This window comes from Plectropomus leopardus, chromosome 24, assembly GCF_026936395.1.
Source record: "Plectropomus leopardus strain MGB_pleo_1.0 chromosome 24, ASM2693639v1, whole genome shotgun sequence".
Lineage (NCBI taxonomy): Eukaryota > Metazoa > Chordata > Actinopteri > Perciformes > Serranidae > Plectropomus > Plectropomus leopardus.
The window spans coordinates 13876589-13904523 of record NC_142199.1 but is presented as its reverse complement, the minus strand read 5'-3'; the positions used below and the strand labels follow the sequence as shown (position 1 = coordinate 13904523).

The window sequence follows — 27935 nt, the reverse complement described above, 5'->3', positions numbered from 1 at the left end:
AATTTTATTTCATTCTGTTCTTTAGTGATCTCATGCAAATGCAAAACCTCAAGTGTTTTCTAAGCTTTAGTAACGCAGTGTTGAGACAAAACTATTTCAGTTACGTAACACTGATTTTTGGGAAGCCGTGCTTATTGCGGTGGCCGTTTTAATCTTCATTTTTATTTGGTGCAAACCTGAAATCTGCAGCACCGATGGACATGCCTTTGCCAGTGCCAGCTTGGTGCGGGCTGGTTTCATTTCAACACCACAGCGGGCGGAGGGGAGATCATGGCATTGCCCCGAGAGAGAGAGAGAGAGAGAGAGAGAGAGAGAGAGAGAGAGAGAGAGAGAGAGAGAGAGAGAGAGAGGTGCAGACAGACTGAGAGAAAAACAGAAATAGAGGAGAGAGACTGTTAGCTTGGGTAAGTGGATTATGTGATGTGGAAGGAGGGAGGGAGGGGCTCTGTTCTCTATCTCCACTGCTGCTGCTGCTGCTCCGGTCAAATACTACTTGAATCAAGGTAAAACAGAAACATGTACTTGCTTACCGTCCTATTTTATTTAAACTTACACAACCGTCCTAAAAATGCTTGACATCCCAGAACTAATAGTATCCTCATGGCTGGATTTAAGTGCGTCTTGCCAATGCTTATTTGGCTTAGATGCCAGATGGCAAGGGTTTGTTACACAGCCACATACAAAGACTATCCAAATCTCACATGTTTGCAAACACTTAAGTGGTTTAAAAAAAACCCAATAATTAACTGAGTTGTGAAGCCCATTTGTAAAATATAGTTTGAGCTCAACAGTTCATGATAAAAATTTCATTCTGAGAAAACAGTCACAGGCTAATTAAAGATTAATAGTTTAACAGATAATTGATCTTTGAGCCTTTAAGATCAGATGAATTGTATTTTGTTGCCTTTTCTGTTTCATTTTATATCTCATGTCATTATAAAATTAGTTTCTTTGTCTATGTAACTTTTGTTCCACTGTAGCAACAAATAAGGTTTTGGGATAAAATGCTAATGCAATACATAATGTAGCACAGAAGCATAATGAAAAAGAGTCATTAAGTAAGTGAACTGATTCAGTAAAGAAGTAAAGAAGTCAAGGGAATATGGCATTTCTTCATTCAAAGGTTACTCCGTCCATTTAAACAAACCAGCTAAGATTGTGTTACAGTTAGTGGTAAAAGAACTCCAAATCTCTTATGTACTGCAACTGAACCTTTGAGATTCAGTGTTTTTGATTACATATGGGGAATGGAGAAATGCCTATGTGCCTAATGCCTAACAAATTAGATATGACCTCAGAGGATAGCACAACATTATTTGCATTTCCATTAGGGTTGCCTATCGAGAGAAAAATAACAGTAGCTTAACATACAACAAATCTGCATTTAAAAAAATTGACAATAATATGTTGTGTTCTCAAAATCACAAATCTCAAGAGTGGACCTTTTTTTGAATGAAATGAAAGGCAACACATGTTTTAAAAGCTCTTGTGCCTTTACAGTTCAGCTCTTAGGCTTTGTGAATCACTGGGAATGCACTACTGTTGATATATTAGGTGAAATTTTCTATGAAAATTTCCACCGAAGCTGCAGCTCCATGAGTCAGCCTGCCCACGCGCTTGTTTCACAATGGCACATTACTGTATGGGTTACTGTATTCCAGATGGCAAAGGCACTTCTTAGAATTTGGCTGCAGTGTGTGGACCAGTTGGACCACACTCCATCCAGCTTGTAGGATGCTGTGTCATGTCATAGAAATGTTAAGAGCACTAACTTTGGGGAATGGGTAGAATTAATATTTCAGAGCTGTTCTGCAGCTGTTTTTGAAATGCAATTATCTGTATAATTTAGGTATTTAGAATAATAATATCTATCAGATGTGACCTACTCTTATTGTCTTTTTTCCTGTTTATCTCCATAGGACTACACGTTGACCATGTATTTCCAACAGTACTGGAGGGACAAGCGTCTAGCCTACATAGGAATCCCCCTCAACTTGACCCTGGATAACAGGGTTGCCGACCAGCTCTGGGTCCCCGACACCTACTTTCTCAATGACAAGAAGTCTTTCGTCCACGGAGTCACCGTCAAAAACCGCATGATTCGCCTGCATCCGGACGGAACCGTTCTCTACGGCCTCAGGTTGGTTCTGCTTCTTATGTACAGTCTGTGCCCGTCTGGTCTAATTGGACATATATACTGCTAGTTTGTGGCAGGAACTTGCAAGTAAAGATAGCAAGAACTAACAGTTTGCTTATCCTGGGAAGTGCATGATTATAGCCTAGATATTTCAAATAAAGTCATGAAATAGGGTAAAATATTATAGAAAAGTTCTGGAAATGTTTTGAAAATTCATTGGTAAAAATGTGTGGGAACCCTGGATATTGAAAAGTTAAAGTCTGGTAATATTCTTTCTATTATTATAGATTTTATGAATTGTCTACACATCCTATAATGGTGCAAAGACCAAAATCAACAATGGATTGCTCCCCGAATATTGTCTGTCTAGCCAAAGCATTTTATATATTATTTCAATCTGAGCTTGTTTACACATGCTATTAACATGCGTTTTGGGTGATGTGATGGCAAGTGGACAACACTACATTCAAGTGTAAATGACCACCAAGACCCACTGTAATCCGAGGTGGTCTGGGACACATTTGACCAAATATCGTTGTAGGTACACCCACCAATACATCCTGATGCGTCCACAACAAGCACTAAGTCATCAGTGCATAAAGTGGTGGTTATTTTGGTGACAGTGCACTGTTGCTTACTTATTACTTGCCCATTTTACAATGAGTTTGACAAAGTGTTGCGTGACCATCTATTGTTCTGCCCTGTGGAAGGAGATGTGTTGAATTCTGTCCACTGCGATACCTCCAGCTGTACCAACACAACTGCTTACATGACTAGTGAGCTGCTAGCGAGAGTTTGGATGTAATAGCTATGTGCTGAGCCTTTTCACCTTCTAGTGCAAGTGAAGTAGGCAATAACAAAATCTAACACTTGCGGCTAGCTGGAGACGCATGATACACACAGCTGTGAACAGCAATGTGTCTTGGCTGTTTGGATCACGGAAACGCATGTTAATACCAGGTGTAAACCGGTTTACAGAGCACCACTGTTGCCCCAAAACTATTAAAAACACATCAGTGAGCCACGCTGTTGCACTGGGTGACATATTCCTCCTCTACAGCGAACCTGGGTACTGCAGTTTATTTGCTATGCCATGTACACTCTCCTGCTGCTGGAAATAACAACTAGAGCATCAAATGTGCATCCACATCTGAAAATAGTCCCCAACAAGTACACTGTTCCCTCCTGTTTAAATAATTTGCAAAAAACTACAGTGTCCGGCTGTTTGGGGAAATTGCTGAGGCAAATAAAACAAGTAAAACTATATACTTGTGACCAGTTTTTAAAGTTTTATGTCTGCAGTAGGAAACAATGGCTTTAGGGCTGTGTGTCACAGTCTGAGTTTGGAATTTATAAAGTACTGAGAGATGTTATGTTTGGTTTAACACATTGTTGGCTTGTGGCTTTTCATGGGATTTTTGTTCAATGAGAAAAACACAAAGAACCTCAGCTTAAGATATCATCTAATTTGATTCTACATGTTTGTTGTGTTCCCCAGCACAGCGCAGGAAGCGAGTTTATTTATGTCGTTAGAGTGGTAATATGCCATTTCTGGGCCATGCAAATGAGCAGCACTCCCCACAACAGGATACAAAGTGAAGCTCAGGGTCAAAAACTGTTCTCAGATGTTTCCCAGTGTCAAGTTAATGCTATGTGTTTAAAGCCCTATTACGGCACCACAGTTGCCCGTGCTGAGAACTTGGCAGTTTTCTGCATCTGGCTGCAGAGAAGCCAAAGGATTATGTGTTGTGCTAAAGGGCACCCCGGCATTTGATTTTTAAGGGAGGGAGGGTGCCGTCAGAGGACGTGCAAACAGGTTAGACGGTGCATTAATGCAATGTTTAGCTTGCAGCTGTTGTTTGATATTTGTTTCATAAAGCCCTTGTTTTGAATTTCCATTGATCTTTTCGACAGGCAGGTTCAGAAGAGTTAGTGTGACCTATGAATATGGATGCATGCTTTGAATTATTCGAGTGCAGAGCAAAAAGTGTGTGTGTTTGTGTGTACGCACACTTACATGCTTGTGTTTGTATCCGTCAGTGTTCATATTTTACAGTCATACAGCCATGCTTGATTATGCAAGTGGAGTTCATAGCACTTAGCCTTGTGGGTTACTTATAGACCTCTCGGTGCTTTCAAGAGATCAAAGGGAGAGGGAAATGTGTGACGTGGTGTTTGTGATATGAGCTGTTAAATAAATGTATGTCAGGTAAGGCTGAGGAACATGCTGAATACAGATTCCTATCATAGCGTTAAAGAATGACCTCTGTGTATTTACCTGTGATATTTATTAGGGATGCAACTAATGATTATTTTCTTATTTGAATAGTCATTTAACTGATGAAGTGGCTAAGAAGAGTGAAAAATGCCAAAGCCAAGGCATATTTATAGAACACTGTTTTTTATTCATACTTCACTTTAAGTTTGTTTAAATGTTATTCTTCCCAATGACACTCTCAGTTCTCACTTTACATAATGCCAGTTTTCATTTAATGCCAGTTTTCATAACGGTGGAGTTGTCACCTGGCTGATAGCAGCAAATGTTTAGTTTTATTAAAATTAAAAGTTTCAGTTTTGATCAAACATTTGCTAAAGGCATTTAAACAAAGCTTTGTGTCGAAGTTTATTTTCAAAATTCTAAATTTCAACAGAAATATTTTCATTTTTATTGTAAATGCATATCAGTTCCAAATATCGGTTATCAGTTTTATTAAGTACTAATTATTGGCATCATTATCTGCCCTGAAAAACATATATCGATTGACTCCTCGAGCATATGTCTATCAATGACTCAGCCCTTGTTGTGTTGAATTTGCCGGGAAAACCACAGTGAATGAAGAATCCAAAACAGAGAAAAGTATTGATGAATATAATATATAGTCATAGGGATCCACGTTTAACAATAGCACAACAATATCATAACTTCTGTTTACAAACTCTCACACAGCTGGTGCAGTATAATGCACGACTAATTTATCCAGACATATGCTCAGTACTTCCCAGACTGTAAAGTAAAACTTATCTTTGCTTTCTTCAAAGCCAGTCTCCATTGACAAAAACAGTTTTACCTCACTAAACACTGGAGCTGCTGGCCTAAATGAAACTTGGATTATACTGCACAAGCAGTGTGAGAGTCTGTCAATGAATGTTTTGATATAGTTTTGCTAATGTTAAATGCAGCCCCTTTGACTTCAACTCATCAACATTTTTTTTGTTTTTGGATTTTCTTATCTACCAAAGAAATACTGCAAAAGCTAAGAAGAATTCAATGTAATTCAGGGTGAGTAACTGAAATACAAAAGGTAATTTGGGCAATGAAGTTTGTATTTAATTTACAGTAACAGCCGTTAATTGACATAATGAAACTGTCATGAATGCTCTAGCTAAATTTGCTGGCTACATTTTGTAGCGAGGATGAGTGGGTGACTGCTGATAACACCAGTGTCATGAAAAGTGACATTATGAAACAGAAAATGATACATGAAAAGTGACATTATGAAACAGAAAATGATATATGAAAAGTGGCATTGTGAAAGGAATAAAAGGTGATATAAAATGAAAGTCACTGGGAAAATGAAATTATGAAAGAAAAAGGACTTGAAAAGCAACATTTTTAAAAAAGGAACCCTGATAAAGCACTGTTATTTTGGAATTAAAAACATTTCATAATAATGACGTGTGTTTTAATAATTCATCAATTATTTCCTAATTCATGGGTTTCATTTTTATGCTTTACATAATTCATTAATGTGATAACTTATTTTTAATTATGTGTTATTTGATATTTAATATTTAAAACTGTTTTGACTCCATAATCTGCACTCTAGAAAAATATTAGATTTACTTTTGTAAGCGACGATCAAATAATGGGCTAGCTGTTTTAGCTCAACGGTTGATTATTATTTGAAGTTTGTAATATGTACATTTTTTGTTGTTTTTCTGAAAAAAAGGGATGTAACAGACAGGCTTCAAAGTGCATAGACACTATAATGACATAAAAAGAGTCAGTCACATATTGGAAATCCATACATCCATATTTTCCAGACCAAACAGTATGTTGTTGTAATTTTAGCTGTATAATAATATCACCTAATGGGTTTCCACAGCCTCATCTGAGTCTTAACTGAATGAAGACATCCAGTGGCTAACTGCCAAGCAGCCGGCTTTTAATCAGGGCAGACTTAGCCTAAATCATTTTGAATTTGCATTTCACTTCGCTGCTTATTTTAACTGTCTGATTATCAGCCGTTCGAGCTCATACATCTGATAAACAAAGGGATACCTCCTCATGACCCACTTCAGATGAGCAGGCAGTAAACTCTGCCAAAATGTGTTGTCTTAATATGATTTTTATTCTCACAAATTTTCACTTAATCATCAGATGGAGGTTAGCCAGTTTTGTTTGGGGGACATGAACTGATTGAAATACGAGAGTGAGGACTGCTTGTCTGTCTTTGATCTATGGCATAATTATGTATACGGTTACACAGTCAGCATTTTACCTCAGAGGTGTTGCTGTAATCTCATTTTAAGATGACGATGCCAAAAGTCTCCAGTAATATGACGCCAGCTGAGGAACTTGGTGTAAAGACAAATGGTCATTTAGTTTCCTTTAAGGATAAGACAAAGTCAAGTGCTTTTATGTTTTCATGTAATTGTACTTCTGCAGTCCCCTTATTAACTACAGCTTTGCTGTTTTTATAGTTGAAATGGGCCAGAAAATATGATAATCACCCCTTCTTTCCTTTCTGCCTCCCCATCCAACTTCCTTTCATTACAATCTGTGTAAATAACATACAGTGTCTAACATATTCTCTCCTGTGCCCTCTCTTCCCCCATCTGTGTCTCCTTTTTCAGGATAACTACAACAGCAGCGTGTATGATGGATCTCAGGAGGTATCCCCTGGACGAACAGAACTGCACTCTGGAGATAGAGAGCTGTGAGTAGAGACCTAATGCCTTTATATCAGCACACTATGCAGGCCGAGAGGAGAACTAGCTCAAACCTGGTTCTTTTTTTCCCCATTTGAGGTCTGTAGCGTTTGTTTTGAATTTTAAATGATAATTATGAAAGGTAGAATTATTAATTTAGATGCAGTCTTGTTTGGATAGAAAAGGATGGGTGAAGTGTTATGGCTACATGGTCCTTAAAACATTTGTTTTTTTGGAGGCATACTTCAAACGCTGTGTTATAAGAAGTCATCGGCAAGATGGCTGCACAAGCAACAAAATACTCAAATAAATGTCTTTTCTTTGTTAATTAAAATTTAGAAATTAAAATAACCATTGTATTAGAAAAGAAAAAGAAAGAATGAAGAAAATTGCTGGCATGCCGATAAAGTCGGAAGATGCGGAGAACAAAACGCTATTTTTGCAAAACCTCATTACGTTAACGTCCACACAACCTAATCTTCATTGCGACCCAACTTCAACGCTTGTACGCCGAATGAGTCCAACATCTGTCTGACGTCATATCACATCTGGTGCCAGCTGGATCAGTGCAGACTGGCGGGGTAAATAGTAAATGAATCTACACTTGTATAGCGCTTTTCTGATCATTCAACTACTAAAAGTGCTTTCATACTCCGAGTCATCTTCAGTCATTCACACGCTGGTACAAAGTGCCACCTGCTGCTCAGTTTTTAACTATTCATACACATTTTGGCACTGATGGAAAGGCCACTGGGGGCAATTTGCTATTTCAGTATCTTGCCCAAGGGTACATGTTTACTGGAGCAGCAAACCTTCCAATTTGAGCAACAGCCACTGCAAGGGATATTGGTTGCTAACGTTAACCTACAGAGTGCTGCTAGTGGCCTGGTAATGAAGCAATGCTCCCCTTTTTTTCCAGTTGTGAACCAATCAGATGCAACCTGACAACCAAAATTATGCCCACTCAAGAGAAATCACCTCTTTGAAGAAAACATACTGGCATTGTCCAGCAACACTCATTGCATCTGTTTACGTAAATAGCAACACTGAAGTCTACCAATGACCTATCAAGCTGAAATTACTCACATCACAAAGAGTATTTTTCCATAATGACCTCCATCCACACCCACACCCTCCATCCATCCAAAAACAAGGATTCTCAGAGACTAGGGGTGGGAATCACCAGAGGTGACCACAATATGATATTATCACAATACTTAAGTCATCAGGTATTTATTACCTTCTACAATTCCAAATTATATTTTCAAAGGAAAGCTTTGTCGTCCTCCTTTGTTTTCGAGTCAGAAAAGGTTTTCAGTCTGTTCATCTTATTGCAGCAACTTGTATTTAGTGGACTAGAAAATCTATTGATTTTACTGATCTAGTAGACTACCAAAAGTTTAATTTGTATTTGTAATATTATGACTATACAAAAAAAAAAAAAGATCCTCTGAGTTCATGTACTGATACGATATTTCCACACAAAAATATCACAATACTGGGCTGTGTAAATTTCCCCCCAACCCTTATCAGAGACAAACAGGTTCTGTGAAATTTAGCTATAGCCAGTTTCTGAAACACTGTTTAATTATTGAGCAAATTCAAGATATTTTTTGATGTTTTGCTCTCAGTTTCTGTATTAGAGAAAAATGACAAGAAATGTCAGCTATTTTTGTAAATCTTTTGACATTTTTGTGAACTCAAGTGAACCTATTAACTGACTTGCTTTTCAAAGCAACGTCTGGTTCTTGGAAACAACTTCAAACATGTTCCTTCCCAAATGACAGCCCAGTTGGATGATCAGCCACGCTGCATATCTTGGTCTCCAGTGAGGGTAAGACAGATGGTTACACCTTGGTGCATGTGCGTTTTTCTCCTCGTGCAGATGGCTACACCACAGACGACATCGAGTTCTACTGGAAAGGAGGCGAGTCGGCTGTAACGGGGGTGACGAGGATCGAGTTGCCACAGTTCTCCATTGTTGATTACAAGCTGGTGTCCAGAAACGTAGTGTTTTCCACAGGTAAGAGCTCTACTGTAATGTGTTTGTGGTTTGCCTCCATAAACTGAATTTCCTTTGGGAATAATACATGACGGACTGACAAGAGAACGTTGCATTTTAGATGACATTGTTCATATCAAGCGTTGGCCTATTTTCAAGCTGATTATTTAATCAATGTCTGTAGCAACCAGATCTGTGCCAAAGCTTGATCTGTTGATCTTAAATCCTCAGAGCCAAAGTTGTGTTTGTCAGTGCTTCTAATTGGGTTGAAGTGAGGAAATGTGCTGCCTTTGAAGTATCCCTCATGTAACAGCGGCTGATGCAAGAAAGCTGGGATTTTATTCAACCAAAACATGATGTAAACGCTGTGATTTACAGAGCAAATTGTGTCTCTGTCAGCTGGCCTTTGACCCTGAGAGGTGACGCTGGGATTAAAGCATTACTTAGCACACTGACAATAACAAAATCTTGCAATCAGTTCATTCAGTCAATACGATCAATCAGTGCAACAGCAGCAAGCCCATGATAATATAGTGTCAAACATTAAAGGAGCAGTACACCCCAAAGGGAAAAAAAGACATTTTTCCTCTTCCAGTCATGATGTTTATCAGTCTAGATTGTTTTAGTGCGAGTTGCCAAATGTTGGACATATCGGCCGGAGAGATGTCTGCCTTCTCTCCAATATAATATACCAACCGCATCTCGACACAACGTATCCTTATACAACAGTTCGTACCTTAAAATAACTAAAAGTTCACTTAGTCTCATTAGGGACACACCGGCATCCTGGGGGAAAGGCCTGTGTTTGGTTAACACATTCACCACCCAAAACTGCTTCCTTATGCAAACTTTTGCTCTTCATTCTACTTCCTTCTTGAGTCCTGTCAGTGGTCATGTGATCGCAGCCATCCTGATTACATGGGTTATATATGAATAGTTCTACTATACTAATACTTCATTATTTTTTGTAGGTTTACAGTGAATAGCCCGCACCATGCAGAAAAAAGTGTGCAGGGTTTATTTGTCACAGCGTGAGATATAAACATAATTAATGGCGTCCTCCTCAGCTGAACTGTACCATTAGCTAGCTCAGTGCTGTTAGGTGAGCTAACAGTCGAAGCACGCTTGCTTCTGAGCGGTGTAGCTCGGTAGAAAGAAAATAGTTCCTACATGAAATGTATTTTTTTGGGCACTTTGAGCATCACAAACTGTGTGTCATCTGGTTCCATTATATTTAAGAGAAGGCAGACATCTCTACAACTGATATTTCCAACACTCCACAACTTACAGATAAGCGATCTAGATTGATAAATCGCAATACAGGTAAGTGACAAAATATGTCATTTTTGATTTTGAGGTCAACTGTTCCTTTAAGCATATAATTAAATGGTGATGAATAATAAACAAAAATGTAAGTTTCTCGGGGTTACTATTTTTGAAAACTTATACAGCCAGAACTGCAACTACTATGTTGCTAATGTACTTCATTCTGGTTGGTGCACAGAAGTGCATGACTTCACCTTTTTCAACTGAGTATCACCCACTTCAAACTAGTGGAAAACACTAAGACGTGTGCAAAGTCCCAAGCTGTTCTATCTGTAGCAGAAAAGTGTTTTTTTTTATGTAGGATCCAATCAATTATAATGAAAAATGACTGAGATAATGTGTTTTTAGGGCCTGTTTTTCACTTATGTTCTCAACAGAGCTTGTCTCTTCAATGAGAAAACAGTTTTCTTTAAACTATTCTAACAAAATTTACATTCAAATGAATTGTTTGCAAAGGCAGTATAAAAGGCAGTCCTTGTATCAAGCTCAGATGGCAAATTTCAAAGTGGAATAAATTAATCCAGTGCCATAAACATAGCCAACAGTAGTGCAACAGAGCAACAGTAGCCTGCAGCAAACCACAATGATCCTCCAAACCCCTAATGAATAATTACTGATTAAAAATAAAACCTGGATGCTCAGGAAAATGCAAACAAAAGAAAGAGGTGTGCATAGCTTATACATCTTTTGGTGTCATCATTAACTGGTGTTGTGAAACCCATCAATCATGGGTTATTTATAGGTTCACAATGGCCATTTTCTGAAGAGATTTTCATCTCCCGCAGCAATTAATTAGAGGACTCGTTAAGGCAAAGCTAGTTAACATGGAAAACATTTGCAGTATTTCTTTTGATTAATTCGTGTTACTAGGAAGTGTCGAAAAGTAATTCACCAGTCCTCATTGCTCACAGGAGTATTGTGATATATGCCGTGAACTTTAGTTTTTATTACTTGTACGCAGTGGACCTAAATTAATCAGATTTTTATGTGTACATTTAGTCCTTGATATAGAACTTTATTGACGCTCCCTAACCGACCTCCATATAATCTTTTCAGTGGAGACTCATTCAGAGAGGCAGCCTCTGCACAGCCATGGCGGGAAATAAAAGCTGTATGACATTTAGGAACAACAGACTTTCTAGCTGAAGTCATGCTCATGAGGAGGAGACACACCCAGTCCAAAAATGAAAAGAAGAGTAAAACATTCTTTTGTTTGCTTTTGGGGTATTTTTAACAATCTATTGAGGTTACACAGTATTTTTGAAGTGCTGTTCAAGCTACCGCCTCCTTTGCTCTCTGCCTCATCCTCACTGTCTATGTCTCTCTTTTGTCGCACATGCTGCATTGACCATCAATCCCGGCTGTGTATACTACATGTGTCTCTGCCTTTATGTGTGAATCACGTGAATACGCAGCAGCACGCGCAGCAGAGTGCACTTGTTTATGAGAAGTGGCACGTCCCCTGTGGGCAGCGACAATTAAAGTTTAGTGTCCAGTGGTCTGCTCCCGTGCTCTTGGCTGGATTTGTGAAGCACATCAAAGGCTCCCCGCAAGGCTGGCTAATGACCAGGTTTCCTCCACTACATGTGCCACTAGTCAGCCTTTAATTCCCTCCCTCCTTTCTGTCCAGTCTTGGTATCTCTCTCTCCCTCTGTCGCTTCTTTTCCTTATTCCTCCCCAACCTTCTTTAGTGTATATTTTCCTCGCTCTTGTCAGAGGTGTGGTTGGATGCCAATTACGCTGCTCTCTGACAGAAAAACAGCCCAGGATTCAGGGCATCATATATTCATGTGGAATGAGGCCCACAACATCAATTATTCTCCTCTAAGCACACATACAAACACTGCCTGTTTGTGTGTGCACATACAGTCGGCATATGGAAATGTATGCGTGACCGGACACCGCCGCTGTGTTGGGTGACATTTAAGTGTGTTGTTTTGCGCATTGTGCATCAATTTCACGCCCATCATCATCTTTAATGTCTTCATCCTCTCTGCCATCTTCATTATGTTATGACAGCTGCAAGAATTACAGCTTTAAATATTCAATGTCTATATTTCATGTTATGTTATTTATTTATTTATGTTTTAACTGTATTTTGACAGTAGAGCTCTCGAATATTCCTTCATATTTGTATGTTTTAGAAAACATAAAATGTTTCAATAACTACTTTTGAAATAGACCTAAAAGTGCAAAATGTTTGAACTGATGTGCTGAAATTCATCAGTATTCCTTCACACTCTTTTCCTCTCTGCATTCAAAGATTCCTAATCCACAGTCTAAGGGAATTCTCAATTTTATTTTGATGGTGGCGTCTTTCTAATTACTTATTCACCAAATTGTCTTAAAATCTTGATTATAATGCCACAATTATAGTAAAATGAAAATAATTAAACACTATTTAACTGACATCTTGCAACAGCAAAGGTTTTATCAGCTGTAGCTTGCTAGCTAATTAAGCTAACATTTTATCCATGAGTTGATTAAATACGCTGCTGACTTTTTAGTGTTTCCGGCTCATTTTAAAACAAAGTTCTTGAAAAATAAGTCTATAGATGCACCTCATGACTACAAACATGATATCATGCTGGAGTGTTGCTAAAGACTGTGGCTAAAGTTACATGTCCCAGGTAAAGTTTGAATTCAGAACTAGTTTCCACTTTAGTGACATAAAAAAGCCTTTAGTAAGATGACTGACTGGTGTTTCTGTTGAATGTAATTCTCGTCGTAGTTTGTCAGAGTTTAGTCCAATATAGGACAATTGTGCTAACGTTACCTTGCACTCCTACAATCTGATATAGTTATTGTCCATGAGTTTTCACAGTGGGGAGATACTGGTGTATGCGATTGTGACTTTTGGATCAAAGTGTAATTATTTAAAGCTCATTGCTACTTGGAAGTAATGCTTCGTTGGGTTTCTAGTTAGCTGGACATGCAGATGTTTGCAGCAGTGGTGCATGTGGGCTGCATGTAGGGCAGGCTAATAGAGTACTTCATTGTATTTTCCCAATTTAAAAAGGCCAGCCTATGCACTGCATGTTTACACCGCTGGAATGGCACCCTTGAGGGCGTCTAACCAGGTTTTCTTTACTGGAAGCGCACCTTTGGGGGCACTCTGTCACATTATCTCGACTGGAAAGGCATCCCAGAGGGCTCCTTATCATGTTTTTGTGCACCAAAGGGGCATCTTAGGGTGCACTTTGTCACATTTTCTCAACTGGAGGGACACCCGAGATGACACTTAATCCCATTTACCCCAATGAAAGGACACCTGAAAGGTCTATTTATCATGTTTTCCCCAATAGAGGGGCAGCCCCAAAAGACTCTTTATCACATTTTCTCCACCGTAGGGGCACCCTATCAGGCACTGTATCATATTTTCTCCACTGGAAGGTCACCCCACAGGGCACTTTGATAGGTTTTCGCCATTTGAGGGCACCCTAGAACGCACTGCATCGTGTTTTTTCCACTGGAAGGGCACCACTCAGCGCTGCATCATGTTTCACAAGTCCATTGGTGGTTTGCAATTTACTTTGGAGCAGACAGAAACACTGTTTAATCAATTCCTCACACTTTCGCTCTTGTGCATGAGGGTGAAAGAGACACAAAAAAGAGAGACAGCAGACCTCCTACTCTTCAGCGCTCTCATCTACCCAGCCGCCCTCCCAGACTCTATTGTTGTACTGTCATCATCGACTCAACTTTTACATTCATCCCTGCATCCCATCTCCTCTTCTCTCTCCCTCTCCTCCTCATCCTCACACATGGTTATTCCTCCCACTCGCGGATGTTGTTTGGTGTAGCAGTTACAGCCAGTACAGTTCTACACCCACACGCAAGTGAACCTCAACCTACACTTTTCTTAAACCACTTCTGCATCTGCTCCTGCAAAGATATTCGGCTCCAATTTAGGCTCGGGGAGCTGCCATTAAGGATGCATCAAAAGAAGTGAATGGGATATTTTAAGACCTGTGACAGTCTGTTCCCGTATTCACACTGTAATGAAGTGTATGTTTACTGGTGCTGAGTTTGTTTGCGGCTGCCAACTACGAGCTGTTAACTATATGAGCTAAAAACAGAAGGATTATCGAGTGTGGTAGAGGAAGGCATGGTTTGTGCAGTCATATATGTTCAACTACCAAACAGCTTTATAATATGCTTGCTAATTAGCTGATGTTTTGAGTTTGTAAAATATTTGAAGTTTTAAGTCAATTTGTTGATCAACTGAAAATTAATCTACAGCAGTTTTTTTGTAACTGAGGATTTGTTTGAGGTGCATTTAAATCAAAAACGTAAAGCCTTTAAGTATTGCAGCATTTGAAATTGGATTTACTGCTTTTCACGGTGTAATATTGTATATTTGTTCTTTTTGGGTTTTGGTCAACCAAAGCAAGCGATCTGAAGATTCAGCATTTAAAATATATAGACTAACATTTTTAACAATTTTTTAAAATTGATGAAAGACTGGGTTGTGACATAAGGGTTTTTTTATTGAGAGTGTTGTATGAATTAAGGGGGATTCAAGAGGCAAAAACCTACAAGGAATTAAGAGTTAACATAACAGGTAGCACTTAACTTGTAAATGGAAAAAACAGGAGAATAATATAGTGTATTTTATTAAGGCCCTTAAATCAAGTCATTAGAGTTCCCTTTAAGAGCTTTTTACTTCTGAAGGACAGTGACTGTCTCTGCTTTTTAGTGCACTTGTTGTCCTGTGAGTCATTCATTGTTTATCTTACCTTGAGTTTGTTCAGTTCCCGTAAGTGCCACTGTCTTTATTTAATCACCCTGGTTACGCTGCTCATGCAAAGTACTGTTTGGAATATTGTTTATTCTAAAGCAACTCACGATGCTGTATATATAGTTCCTACAGTATAGTTTATGTGATTTTTTTCAGACATTTATCATGAACCATATTTTTGGACGAATTCTGTTTTTGGACTTAGGACTGTGCTAATGGAAAATGAAAATATCAGAAGATCATATCAGAAATTCATCTTGAGGGAAACATGGATGTGTGTATCAAATTTCACAGCAATCCATCCAAAAAATGATGAGACAATGTACAAATTTCCAAGAACGTAAAGCAGCAACCTCTGGAGCTGAAAAATGAAGCGTGCCTAAAAACTGCAGTGCCACAAATGGCCACTTGAGGCTGGCTCCAAGAGCCAAATGATCCCCAGGGACACTTGTGTTAAGATGCCCAACTTCACAGCCTCGTACAAAAATGGTTTTGGTCTTTATAGCTTTTTTCCCATCCATGACAACTGTACAAAAGGTCCATTTTTACATAACTCACCTGTTATCAAAGCTTAATGGTTCAGTTTACTAGTTAAGGGCGTGGTCGCTTTAAGTGATCGTAGGGTGCTTTCTGTTGACAAGTCACTACCACAGCAACACAGTTAACGTAACCATGGTGAAAGCCCAGATTCACAGAGTATCGCCACAGATGTTGGCTGTTTCAGTGTGTCTCAAGTTCATTTAAGTTAAATGTAATATATTAGTCACCTAAAAATGACTTGTTCAGATTTGGTTGCACTAAAAAACCCACCAAGTGGTCTGATATTCATTTTTTAAATTTTTTTAGCCTGTTTGCTGTTGCAAAAAATTTGCATTAGCATTCTGACAATTAACCATTGCTGTCAATGCACCATGCTAACCAAGCTTGCAGCTAGTATTAGAGTTACCTCTACCCTTTTGTCCCAATATGGTCACTTCTGGCTGCAAAAATCCAAGATGGCAATGGACAAAACACTAAACTCGAGGCTCCAAAACAAGAGTTTACTTACTGATGGGTTATGCCACTGTGGCTATGGCCATTATATAATACAGTCTAATGTTAATACAGTTATTTCCCATGTGATAAATATTTCACCACTGCAGTATTTTTTTTTTTTTTTGAGTCTCGTAAGCTGGGCTCTTGTATGTGCACAAGATAATGAACAACATAACTAACACGATTCCCATATAGACCCATATATTTGCTCAGTGGCTCTTCTGGTTGCTGACTGCCGTTAAATGTTAATTATATCAGCCAGTAGCAGTTAGATAATAACATTTGAGGAACAGCCCAGCCCTTTAAAATAACACATCAGGATTTTGTTGCAATCTAATTTACAGTTGGCTCAGAATCTTAATGATATTTTGTGTTATTTCAGAGTGACTCTCCATCCAACTCTGCACACAAGGGTGCAGTCAATTGGACCCACGCTCGCCACAAGTAGCTTTGGCTGAAACCCACGGATTGGAAATTACAGTATAATGGCCCCCATTTCTCCTGCAATACAAAGAGAGAATGGAAAAATAGCTAAGAATAGTGGGAGTAACGAGCCATAGATTCGATCCATACAGGGACACACGCTGGGAGATGGATGAGAAATCATGCATCACACTTATATTGAAGCTCACACACGCACATATACTGTTTATATTCCAGCTCATGGACAAGTAATGACAGAAATGCACCGTCATAGCAGATTGTGGAGAGTATCATTCTCCTGACTTATGAAGCTTCAGAGGCACTGCTACAAGCATTTAGAGTGTTATTATCGATGCAGTAATGCTGAATCCCTCAGAATAACTGTATTAATTATGCAGGTGGATGAGATATCGAGAATTGATGAATAAAAGTGTGCTGAATTTTTTTAAGATTGTGTCACATCATCATGAAATAGGGTTACAGTTTTGAGTGTATGAGAGAGTTGGTGTGCGCTAGTGAAGGGGATACCTGTTACCATGGCAATAAATCCAACCCATGCTGTTGGGGTTGTCATGGAAACTAAAACAAAAACACAAGGTATCCCTGTGTGTTCTTATGAATACTTTAAGTTAAATGTATTTACTGTCATTTATTTAAACAAATGGAACCAAACAAACTTATGTAGTTAAATGTTTTGCACCGTGATCCTAAATACGACCGTAAAGGTCCCATATTGTAACTAGAATGACTGCCAGGCACTTGTATGCCTCCCCACACAAGTCAAACTGCACTTATAGTTCCCATCTGTGTATGTGAAAACAGCAAGCCAATGACACAGACAAGGTCACAATGACCTTAACCTTTGACCACCAAAATCTAATCATTTCATCCATGAGTCCAAGTAGGCGTTTGTGCTAAATTTCAAGAAATTCCCTCATGGTGTTCTTGAGATATCGTGTTCACGAGAATCGGACTGAAAACCCTCAAAAACACAATGCCTCTGGCTACGGCTATGGCGGCTACGGCTTTGATTATCCAGCAGGTATAGGTGCTTGATAAATACTGTGAAAATATCATAATGCTCAATCCAAACAGAAATGCACAACATCTGTCTTCAGAAACTTGTGCCTTTGAATGAGCCATCAGGACTTCAGTAAAGTTTTGATGTCACAACTGCTACATAACTTACTATAAAAAGTTAGAAACTGCTGAACAGTGCTGCTAAAATCATATCGCACCAATGTGAAAGACCTGCAAACACTGATCAATCACAGCAGGCTAAATGGAGCGTTTCACACAGACTGTGAATACAGGTATATTCAGGCAGACAGTATGACAAAAAAAACATGTTTTTTAAACATTAAAACATTTAAACATATTATAAGAAATCTATAAATAAGAGTTTGAAAATAAAAATTAGGATGATATGGGACCTTTAAAAAAAAATTCAATTTGAAACCAAAAAATTTATCATCTTTGCCATCTTTGTCTCCCTGTCCCTCAGGTGCCTACCCTCGACTGTCTCTGAGCTTCAAGCTGAAGAGGAACATCGGCTACTTCATCCTGCAGACGTACATGCCATCGATCCTGATTACCATACTCTCCTGGGTCTCCTTCTGGATAAACTATGACGCGTCAGCAGCCAGAGTGGCTTTAGGTAAGATGCAGTGGCTGTTAGGGAGCAGGTATTTGGCTTGCTCAGATGAGATCAGGGACCAGAATGAGCCACAGCCTCCCCAGCTGAACTTCTCATACTGTGGTGGTGTTAGTGGGAGCTTTGGGGAATAGCTTGGAAATTGGTGAGGCTGAATGGAAATAGATTTGAGTAACATCTCTATTATATGGGAGAAAAGAGAAATTAAGTCTCTTTCTTCTGTCGACAAAGACTAATCAATTTTACTTTAAAGTATGTAGATATTGTAGCTGAAGAGTTGCAACAGGCATGCAAATATTGTTTTGTCCATTTTGCCTTCCTGTAGGGCGAGAGCAAAAATACACAACCTTGACTGGGACCAAACTGGGTCATACCTTGTGTCTGTTGTTGCTGTGGTCACTGAGAGGCCTCGGGGAGCTATAAATACATCATGTCTCTAATGAGCATAATTTCACTTCTTATTGAGGGGTGCATGAGTGGGTGCAAAGGCCCACTCACTGTGGGGCTCCTGTGGGCAGTAAACAAGGCAAAGCTTGAAGCAGCAGGTCACTGGTTTGTAATCACGGCGATCCCTCACAGGATGTGGTGGCACCGTTTTGTTGAATATTGAAGCGGAGGGTTCAAAGTGACATTTAAGGAATCATACAGGGTAAAATGAAGGTTGTCAAGACAATACACTAAAATACAATTTAAGCAATAGACTTTCCACAGCGGTCATAATAAGCACCACGGTAAATTGGCAGTCGGCCATTTGCTCAACGCCTTTCCCTGAAGAGCCAATCAGAACTTCGCAACAGTAAATGTGATTTCATTACCTTCTGTTGTTTAGGGGGCTTTTTCAACCTTTCTAAAGCCAATAACGCAAGAACAAAAGTCTAAAGAAATGAATTAAACAGCATCTTTGTGTTTAATGTAAGCGCATTATCCACAGTACTAACAAAGTATGACATCCAAGGCCAAGGTGACACACACACAAAAAAAAGCCACATTTAGGTTTAGTGCATCCAGTTTGGTAAAAAGGATGTTATCCTCATTTTCAGGTTCATACTTGTGTTGGACGCTTCTACAAGAACATGTTAACATGCTATAATGCTCAAAGAAGAAATCTTTTTTTTTTCAAACTGTGTGCTGGAACATCTGTGTTTGTTCTCTGTTTGAGACACTGTTTTCGCACCTGTCCCTTTCAGTCCCCATCTCTGGGCAAATGACTATAATAGAAAATAGTGGCACCTTTTACCATGAAATACCATTAATAAAAGCTTCTTAACACAACCAGACATCTTCTATTAGGAGTTTGATCCAAAAACAAGGAGAAATGAACATCAGCAACCAAGATTTAGGTTAGGATAGGAGGTTAGGATTTAGGTAACAGCGGCACTTCCTACCATGAAAAATCACTAATTAAAGCAACTAAAGACAAGTGGACATATTCCAGCAATAGTTAGATCCAAACTCAGGAAAAAAAATAAAAAACAACAGCAACAAAGATTACGTTTCCCTGACGTTAGCATGTAGCTTCTTGTTGCAGTGTACTTGCAGCCAAGAACTGACTGCAACGGAGAATGGCAGGACTTTAACTATGGAAAATCAACAATAAAAGCTTCTAATCAAAACCGTGTTTCTTGTTCCATTAGAAAAATTATTTGAAATTGGTTAGAAATTTACCACATTTAATTTACAACATTGGGCACCAAGATTACACGTTTCCCTACAGTAACAGCGTAGGCTTCGTAATGTGAACACTTGCAGTAGTGTGCCTGGAGCAGATAGCCTTATAATGAAGTGCGGCATGCTATGATATCATACTGTAGCCAGTGTAGGAAAAATAGTTGAAAACGCAGTGATTAAAGTGGTGAAAAGCATCAGGGAATACTTTTACATACGTTTACCTCATTATTTGAGTCTTTGGTCATGTTAAATATAAACATCCTTCATTGTAACACGATGTTTAAGACAAAACACAGAAAAACATCATAGTTTGCTCACAAGTTTCATTTCAGCCAAGGCCCTTTGTTGCATGTCATACTATTCTATTCCCTTTATTTCCTGCCTGCCTTTTCACTCTCAACTATCCAACAAATGCCAAAACAAGACAAAATTGAGTGCTAACTGTGCCACTGTTATCAATGTAAACAGCAGTGATGTGCTGTGTGAGAATGACATAGCAACAGTAACCGAGGGGGTTCGCAAACGTCACATATAGGATTGTCAGAAGTTACTGGTTGTGTTTCAGTGCTGCACTCACAGGCGTCAAAGCACTTTTCAATACAACTTTATATTTCCTTTGAGAGTTTGAACTTCAAAGCAAAAGTGGCTCACCGATTGACAAGACTGCAGTACAAATCTGCCAAATGAGGTAACCGCCCAGGGAAACCAAAAACCCAACGGCCCTGAAAGCTCAAGATTCACTGTGTCAGTTGGTTTGGAGTAGTTTGAACGTGGGAAAATAATGAAGCTGCCATGTTGGAGGCCAAATCACAACAGTTTATTCTGACCACGCCAATTGATTGCTGCTTTGGCCATTAAATCATCTTTATGTGGGGAGATAATGGAACAGTGATGACCTTAACACATCATAATGCTTTTTGGAAAACATGCGAGACTGGAATCTGGAGTGTTTGTGCACATTTTAACCTGTTTTATATCCAGGGTTCCCACACAGTTTTATTTGAAATTTCAAAACTTTTCCATGACTTTCCAAGGACCCATGACATTTTTTTCCTTGCTCCACCTGCATGGTGTTTTTCAAACATAATTTTAGCACACATAAAGGGAGAAATGGGATGCAGGGAGAAAATTAATAGACATATGTGGCGGTAAATAAACTGTTGTCATGCATCGACACATCGACACAGAGCAAAGTTACATCGACAGCTTCAAATTTTCAATGATTTTTAACCCTGTGAAACCTGTATCTAAAACCTGTATATAAAAGCTAGGGAAAAAGTTGAGAAAACTTTATTTGAAATAACATAATTATGTATTCAAATTATAAAATCAAGTTATTACCTTGTTTGTAATTGTTTTTTTTATGTTGATTTTTCTCAAACTATTTTAGTAATTTATTGCAAATTTTTGGGTAATATCTTCCTATAAGTTGCTCATTGCCTCCTTTCCATTTTTGAAAGAAATCAATCCAGGTTGCTTAGTTTTTAAAAGGTAAATATTCAATGACATTTCAATTTATTTAACTTATTCCATGACTTTTCCAGGCCTGAAAAATGTGACTGTGAAATTCCATGACTTCCTGGTTTTTCATGACCGTGGGAACCCCGTACGTCTACCATTACTTGCCTACTTGTACTGGCCTTTTCGTTACGCCATGCATGCTATATCCAGTCTTTACCTTTGAGTCGACACATCTGCTTTTTGTGAGCGGATGTGTTCATGTGAACTCCTGCTATCTGCAATATCCGGTGTGTGTCTCCTCAGCTGAGAGCGAACCGGAGGTCCACTCACTTCTCCTGATGGATCGTTACAAGCTTTCTGTGGGTGCGTGTGTGTGGACATGCATTCGCGTGCACCTATTTCGTGTGTGCAAACCTGCCAGTAAGAGCAGTGTAATGATCAGGGGGAAAATCAATTCAAGGAGGCAGCAGGCAAACAATTGAATTGTTTGAAGGAGAATCTCATTTTCCTGAGCAATTCCAAAGGATTGCAACATTATAAATGACCCGCTCACGCCCTAATGTGGTTGCAAACCATTTCCCACAGTGATGCCCTTCACTCACAATCACATTATATGAACAGTCAAGGTGTGGGCATTAGCTGTAATTGGTGCAGGAGCACTTTCAGTGTAACGGTAGACACAAGTTTGACTTCACAGTGCATTCTTTTTCCCTCAGCCGCAGACAAAATGACACGTCTTGAAGCACCGCGCATGCTAACTAGAAGGCTGACACTTTGTGCTGTCTGGAAGTGATGAATGGAAGTGTTCAATTAACGCTGCTTTGATTTAACGCCCGTGCCTCTGTTCTCGCAGTCAACATTCATTGCAGTTTCTCTCGCTTTATTGCATCCTACATGATACCTTTTCCTTTTTGTAATGTTGAGTCGTGTTGCTAATGGCCAATTGGCTTGTGATTAGAGGAGATTTGATTGCTGTGTGCCTTTGTTCCAGCTGTTAAGGTGGAAAGAGACTCCGGGACATGGAAAGGGGGAGGGGAGGGAAACAGGGAAACCACCACTAAATGATGGTGAGATCTGGAGGGGGGTATATAGGATAAATGAGGAAGGATAGGGAGAGAGATTGAGGCAGAGGGAGGAATAGCAGAGAACAATGGGACGAGACAGAGAGAGGGGGCGAGAGAGAAAGACAGAGAGTGAGAGAGACCCAGTAAAACTATATTTCTCCCCAGAGAGAGTAACGGTGTGATGAAAAAGGAGGGAGGCCCATGGGCGCATGGCCCCTTGATTAAATTGTCCAAACAGGGAGCGAGGGAGCAAAAGAGAGGCAGGAATGGAGGGAGGGAGTGAAGGACAGAGAGTAATGGCGCAGCTGAGAGAACACCTATAAAGAACAAGGCTGTCGTTAAGCAAAAAAAAAAAAAAAAGAAAAAAGCTAGAGATCGCACTATCCAATAGAGGCAGAGACGCGGAGCATGTGCACGTGCAGGCGAGCTCGTTCACACACCCGTTTTTCACACCGTCTCTGACGACACATGCACACGCATGAGTGGTGTTAGCCTTGTAATGTGACAATAAATCACACTAAGGGCTAGATTGACCTTAGCTATCCCGCTCCCTCTGGCCAACCCCCCGACTGTTCCTTGTCTCTTCACTGTACTTTATGACGCACACACACACACTCCGAAAAAGCCTTGTCCGCGCGTGTTATATGAGCGGCCCGGCTACTGATAGGCTCCATTTATTTCCAGCACGGGTAGATAAAGTAGTAGAGATATATCTGCCACATATCTACAATGAGATAAGATATAGCGTTATTGTGCTGCAGGAGGTCGGGCTTTGCACGAATATGAGTGAGAAGTGTGTGAAATCTACGGTGGCCCTGGAAGATAAAAATTCATGGCAGTAGAGCTGCAAAACAAGCAAATTCAGAAACACGATTAAGTCGCTCAGAACACAATGGGAATGAGTTACATGTTTGTTTTGAAGTACGTTTTCGTATTTGGTTGTTTATTATCCATATTTCTGTATTTGGCTGTGTGTTCTGATTTAAGAGCCTATTTCTGTACTTGGTTCTATTTTCTGTTTTTGCAGCATGTTTCTGCATTTGGTTGTGTTTTCTGTTTCACTGTGCGTTTCTATGTATTTTCGCTTTGGCGGCACATTTCTGTTTTTGGCTCATTTTTCCGTTTTCGAGGAGCGTTTCTATATTTTTGTTTCCTGATTTAGCAGCGTTTCTCTGTATTTGGTTGTATTTTCAGTTTTTGCAGCACATTTCTGTGTTTGGTTGAGTTTTCTGTTTTAGCTGCACATTTTTGTAATTGGTGGTTTTTCTGTTTTGTTATGTGGCACGTGTCTATATATATATTTTTTGTTATTTTTTGCTGTTTTTACAGTGTGTCTCTGTATTCGGTTGTTGTCTGTTTTTGCTGCACGTATTTGGTTGTATTTTTCTGGTTTTGCGGCGTGTTTTTATATGTGTTTGTTTTTTTCTGTTTTTGCAGTGCATTTCTGCATTTGATTATATTTTTACTTTTGCAGGGCCTTTTTGTTTTAGTTGTGCTTTCTGTTCTCGTGGCACTATTTTGCATTTAGTTGTGTTTTCTGTTTTAGCAGTGCAATTCTATACTATTTGGTTGTGTTTTCTGTTTTACAGCCCATTTCTGTATTTTTGTGTGCGTTCTGTTTTTGCAGCATGTCTGTATTTTGATGCTTTACAGTGCATTTATGCATTGGGTTATATTCTTTTAGTATTAGCAGGGTGTTTCTGTGGGCTAATTGGTTTACATTGTTTTATATATATTCAGTGAGTTTCTGTATTTGGTTGTATTTAATTTTTTTGCAGCCCATTTCTGTATTTGTGTCCCGTTTTTTGTTTTTACAGCACGTTTGGGTATCTAGTCGTATTTTCTGTTTTTACAGCGTGTTTCCGTATTTGGTTATGTTTTCTGTTATTGTAGCATTTCTGATTTTCATTGTGTTTTCCTTTTTCACAGGGTGTTTCTGTATTAGGATGTATTTTCTGCTTTGCTGTGCACTGCTGTAATGGATTGTATTTTGTCTGCATATGTAATATGCATGTGTTATCTTAAGTGACAGCGTGTTGAGCTCTCAGGGCCACCGTAAAAATGTATCAAACCTCAGACAATTCAATTTTCCCCTGATCTATTTGTCTGTAATTTAATATGAGTCTCACGTGTTATCTCTCTGTCACGCTGAAACATAAAAAGGTGCGAAGGTGCCTTTACTGGGAGACAGCAAATAACCACACCACTCTGTATCCCTTGTGGTTAAGGTTACTAAGAGCTGGAGGCTAGATACATGCAGCACTATTCTAATGAGTTATTTCTGCTTGATGACCAAGGGGCGGTTGGAGGTTTTAAGGCAGACCTTTGAATTTCAATGAGGCAGAGGTTATGCACTCACCTACCAGTGCGTGTGTGTTCATGCAAGTAAAATAAGATCAAATGTGAAAGTGATTAAGAAATTGTTTCAGAATAATGCTACAGCGAAATACTGTCTGTGCCGTTCTGCCCCTCGCTGTTTCTTTGACACTTTAGCAGGGCAATCTCAGAGCAACATAATTATTTTTTTGTCCACTGGGTCCATCCTGCTCTTAACTAGCAGAGCAAAAAGCCAGAGAACAAACATGTTTTCTATAAAAATATCCTTGTTTCTATAGTAACACCTAAGACATCTGTTGGAGGTTTTTCTCCAAAGTGACCTTAAGGTTACTGAGGAGATGGAAGCATCTGCTCAGAATGGTGGGGGGCTCTTTGGGCTTATGCTATAACAGTTTTGGATTAATTAAGCATCAGTTTTACCAGATTGACTGCCAAGATTGGTGAAAAAGAAAAAAGAAATCTTGTAAATTATGCTGTTTAATCTGAGGTAGAATTTACTGCACATTTGTTTAAAAGCCTCAGTTAAGTAAAGGATGGACAGATTGGAGTTTGTTTCCATTCAGTAACATCAGCATAGCTAAAATTAAGATGGATGCTTTATATTTATTTTTCCTGATACTGATGAATTGCTTTGCTGAATTTGGGCCCAGTCCCCATTCTTATTTATACACCACTAGATGATGGCGCGTTATAAGAGGTAGTGATTAAGATCTTACCCTATGAAATGGACAACCCTTCAAGATCCTGATAAGTCATTCATATTGATGCCGTTTATGTAAACAGACGTAACTGTGGCAATAATGGTATTATCACAATGACATCTACCATTTATCCAGAGATAGAAGAGCATGAAGTTTTGCATTTCATTAACTTAAGTTTAACGCTTAAAATCGATCCAACAATCCATCAAATAAAAAACAACAACAACAACAACAAAAACAACCAACAACCACTGCTTCATCACAAGGCCACTCGTAGAGCTCTGTAGGCTAACGTCAGCTACCTGAGCTCCTACCCTGCTAGTCTGCACTGATATTAAAGGACTGCAAGACTTAAGTTAAATTTCCGGCATAATATGCCATCATAGGGGGGAAATGCGATGTGGAATTACTGTATGTCAAAATGTAGAACTGCTATTCACATATCAGCGATAACATGTAATGTTAACTACATAGCTAGTTAGTGTCTGAGATATTAGCCACTACTAGCCATTTTTTGTTATTCTTGTTATAAAGAAAAGGACCATTGAAACAACACTGAACAAAGGTATAACTATGATTATTGTAACTTCTAAATCCTTATTAAGAAAGGCCATGTAACCCCAGCACTTTGCTCTAGCCCTCTGTCCCACTAAAAATAGGAGCACCTTATTCCCCAGGCAACATTTGTATGTGGAGCCCATGTAGGTAGAAAATGGACTCTGTGTGGTCCCACTCCAATTGTCAACATGGGTGGGTTTGCCAGCGTGGACCCCAGATGCCCATTTTTGGCCCATACCTACAGTACTGTGCAAAAGTCCAAGGCCACCATAGATTTGTTGTTGCCTTGCTGATGCAAAATTACAATCTTTTGCCTGTCAAATTGTGTAACTGTTGTCATTTTTGTATTGAATAATGTAAGTGGGACTTTGTCTTATATATTGTAGCCAGCTTCTGGTTAGGTAAACGGTCACAAATTGTGTATGTACAGCTTGACAAAGAAAGGGAACTGCTTCTTGGCTCATGACAGTTCCAACTCCTGTTATTTCATACTCTTTGGACACTCATAATAATTAAAAATATCATGTTTTTCTTTTTCCCAATCTAAGGGATCACCACTGTGCTGACAATGACCACTATCAACACCCACTTAAGAGAGACACTGCCCAAAATCCCCTATGTCAAGGCCATTGACATGTATCTGATGGGCTGCTTTGTCATGGTCTTCCTGGCCTTGTTGGAGTACGCCTTTGTCAACTATATCTTCTTTGGGAGGGGACCCCAGATGCAGAAGAAACTAGCGGAGAAGGCAGAGAAGGCCAACAACGAGAGGGCAGCCAAGTACGACGCTGCAAGGGTAAGGGATTTGATGACTGGACGTTTTTTTAAAATTAACTCTGGATGTAAATTACCAGTGAATATATGGATTGAAGCTTGGATTTAAGTATGAGTAAATAAGTAAATTAATGGTACGGCACGTGCATAAACATTTGGTTATTTCCACAGAAAATGCAGAAGGAAAGCACTGTACGAAGGACAATCTGAGTGGACCAAGTCATACATTCCTTAATTCTTCTTCCTCCCAACAGGACATGAATGATAAAACAGCCTTGACACTCTAATTCTAAAATGAACTGTTTTGTCGGCTCTCGATAGCAGAGGCAGCGAAAGGAAAATGTTCTGAATAATTGAACTGTATTACATTATCACACTATTCACAGGCATCTGTATCCCAGGTGGAGGCTTCAGGAACCAAAATATGCTGGGTTAAAATGAAAAAATAAACAATTTTCAGGTATTTGCTCCCGACATGTGGCTGAATATTTTCATCTCCTCAGGAGGCAGGTAGTAGGACCGCGTCCCTAAAGCGGTCCAATCAGGTTAAAGGTCTTCGCCACTCACGCTCGGTGAGTTGTTTGTCCAATGAGACTCTTCAATATCCTTGAGTCAACTCTGCCATTGCCATCAGCTGACATGGATGTTTTTAATTTTCTTTTGTAATGCAAAATATTTCCCCATCCATTGAATGAGTCGACAGCAGACATCTTCATGACATTGCCATGTTCTCTGGAGTATTCACTTTGACTTCTTCATTGCAGTTTTTCCTCCATTGAAATGCTCGATTACATTGTAAAACTGGTGTTTCAGATATGAGCCGGTTTCTCCTTTCAGAGGTCATCCTGATTGCATGCCGTCTATATATCTTTGCTCATTGAAATCATCATTAAACTCCACATTTCTCACGCAGCTTTCATAGCATGTGGTGAATTAGTGACACTGCAGAGGTCCCCCATCATGAATCTTCACTGGTAGCAGCCACGATTCTTTATGAAGTGAAAATTTTCATTTGAAGAGTGGAATAAATTCAGTGGAACTGAATAGTACAATGCATGCTATTGAATAAAACTAGTGAGTTACAGCCCACTGCTTTCAAAACAGTTGAAGCAAATATTAGAT

General features: G+C 39.2%; 2 protein-coding genes across 5 annotated transcripts in view; one reads left to right on the top strand and one right to left on the bottom strand.

The window, feature by feature from the left end:
* The window catches only part of LOC121962718 (gamma-aminobutyric acid receptor subunit alpha-5-like), a 270680-nt gene that overhangs the window by 58813 nt on the left and 183932 nt on the right, over positions 1-27935 (bottom strand). The gene's annotated exons all lie outside the window — the stretch shown is intronic.
* The window catches only part of LOC121962717 (gamma-aminobutyric acid receptor subunit beta-3-like), an 81885-nt gene that overhangs the window by 47642 nt on the left and 6308 nt on the right, over positions 1-27935 (top strand). For 2 of the 4 annotated variants that reach the window (XM_088074902.1, XM_042512973.2), the window contains 6 exons: positions 1920-2140; positions 6995-7077; positions 8955-9092; positions 18101-18253; positions 26588-26835; positions 27317-27385. In XM_088074902.1, the coding sequence (XP_087931028.1) occupies positions 1920-2140; positions 6995-7077; positions 8955-9092; positions 18101-18253; positions 26588-26835; positions 27317-27385 (912 nt within the window). The remainder of the gene's footprint in view (positions 1-1919; positions 2141-6994; positions 7078-8954; positions 9093-18100; positions 18254-26587; positions 26836-27316; positions 27386-27935) is intronic. The other 2 variants (XM_088074903.1, XM_042512975.2) reach the window with 1 other exon arrangement.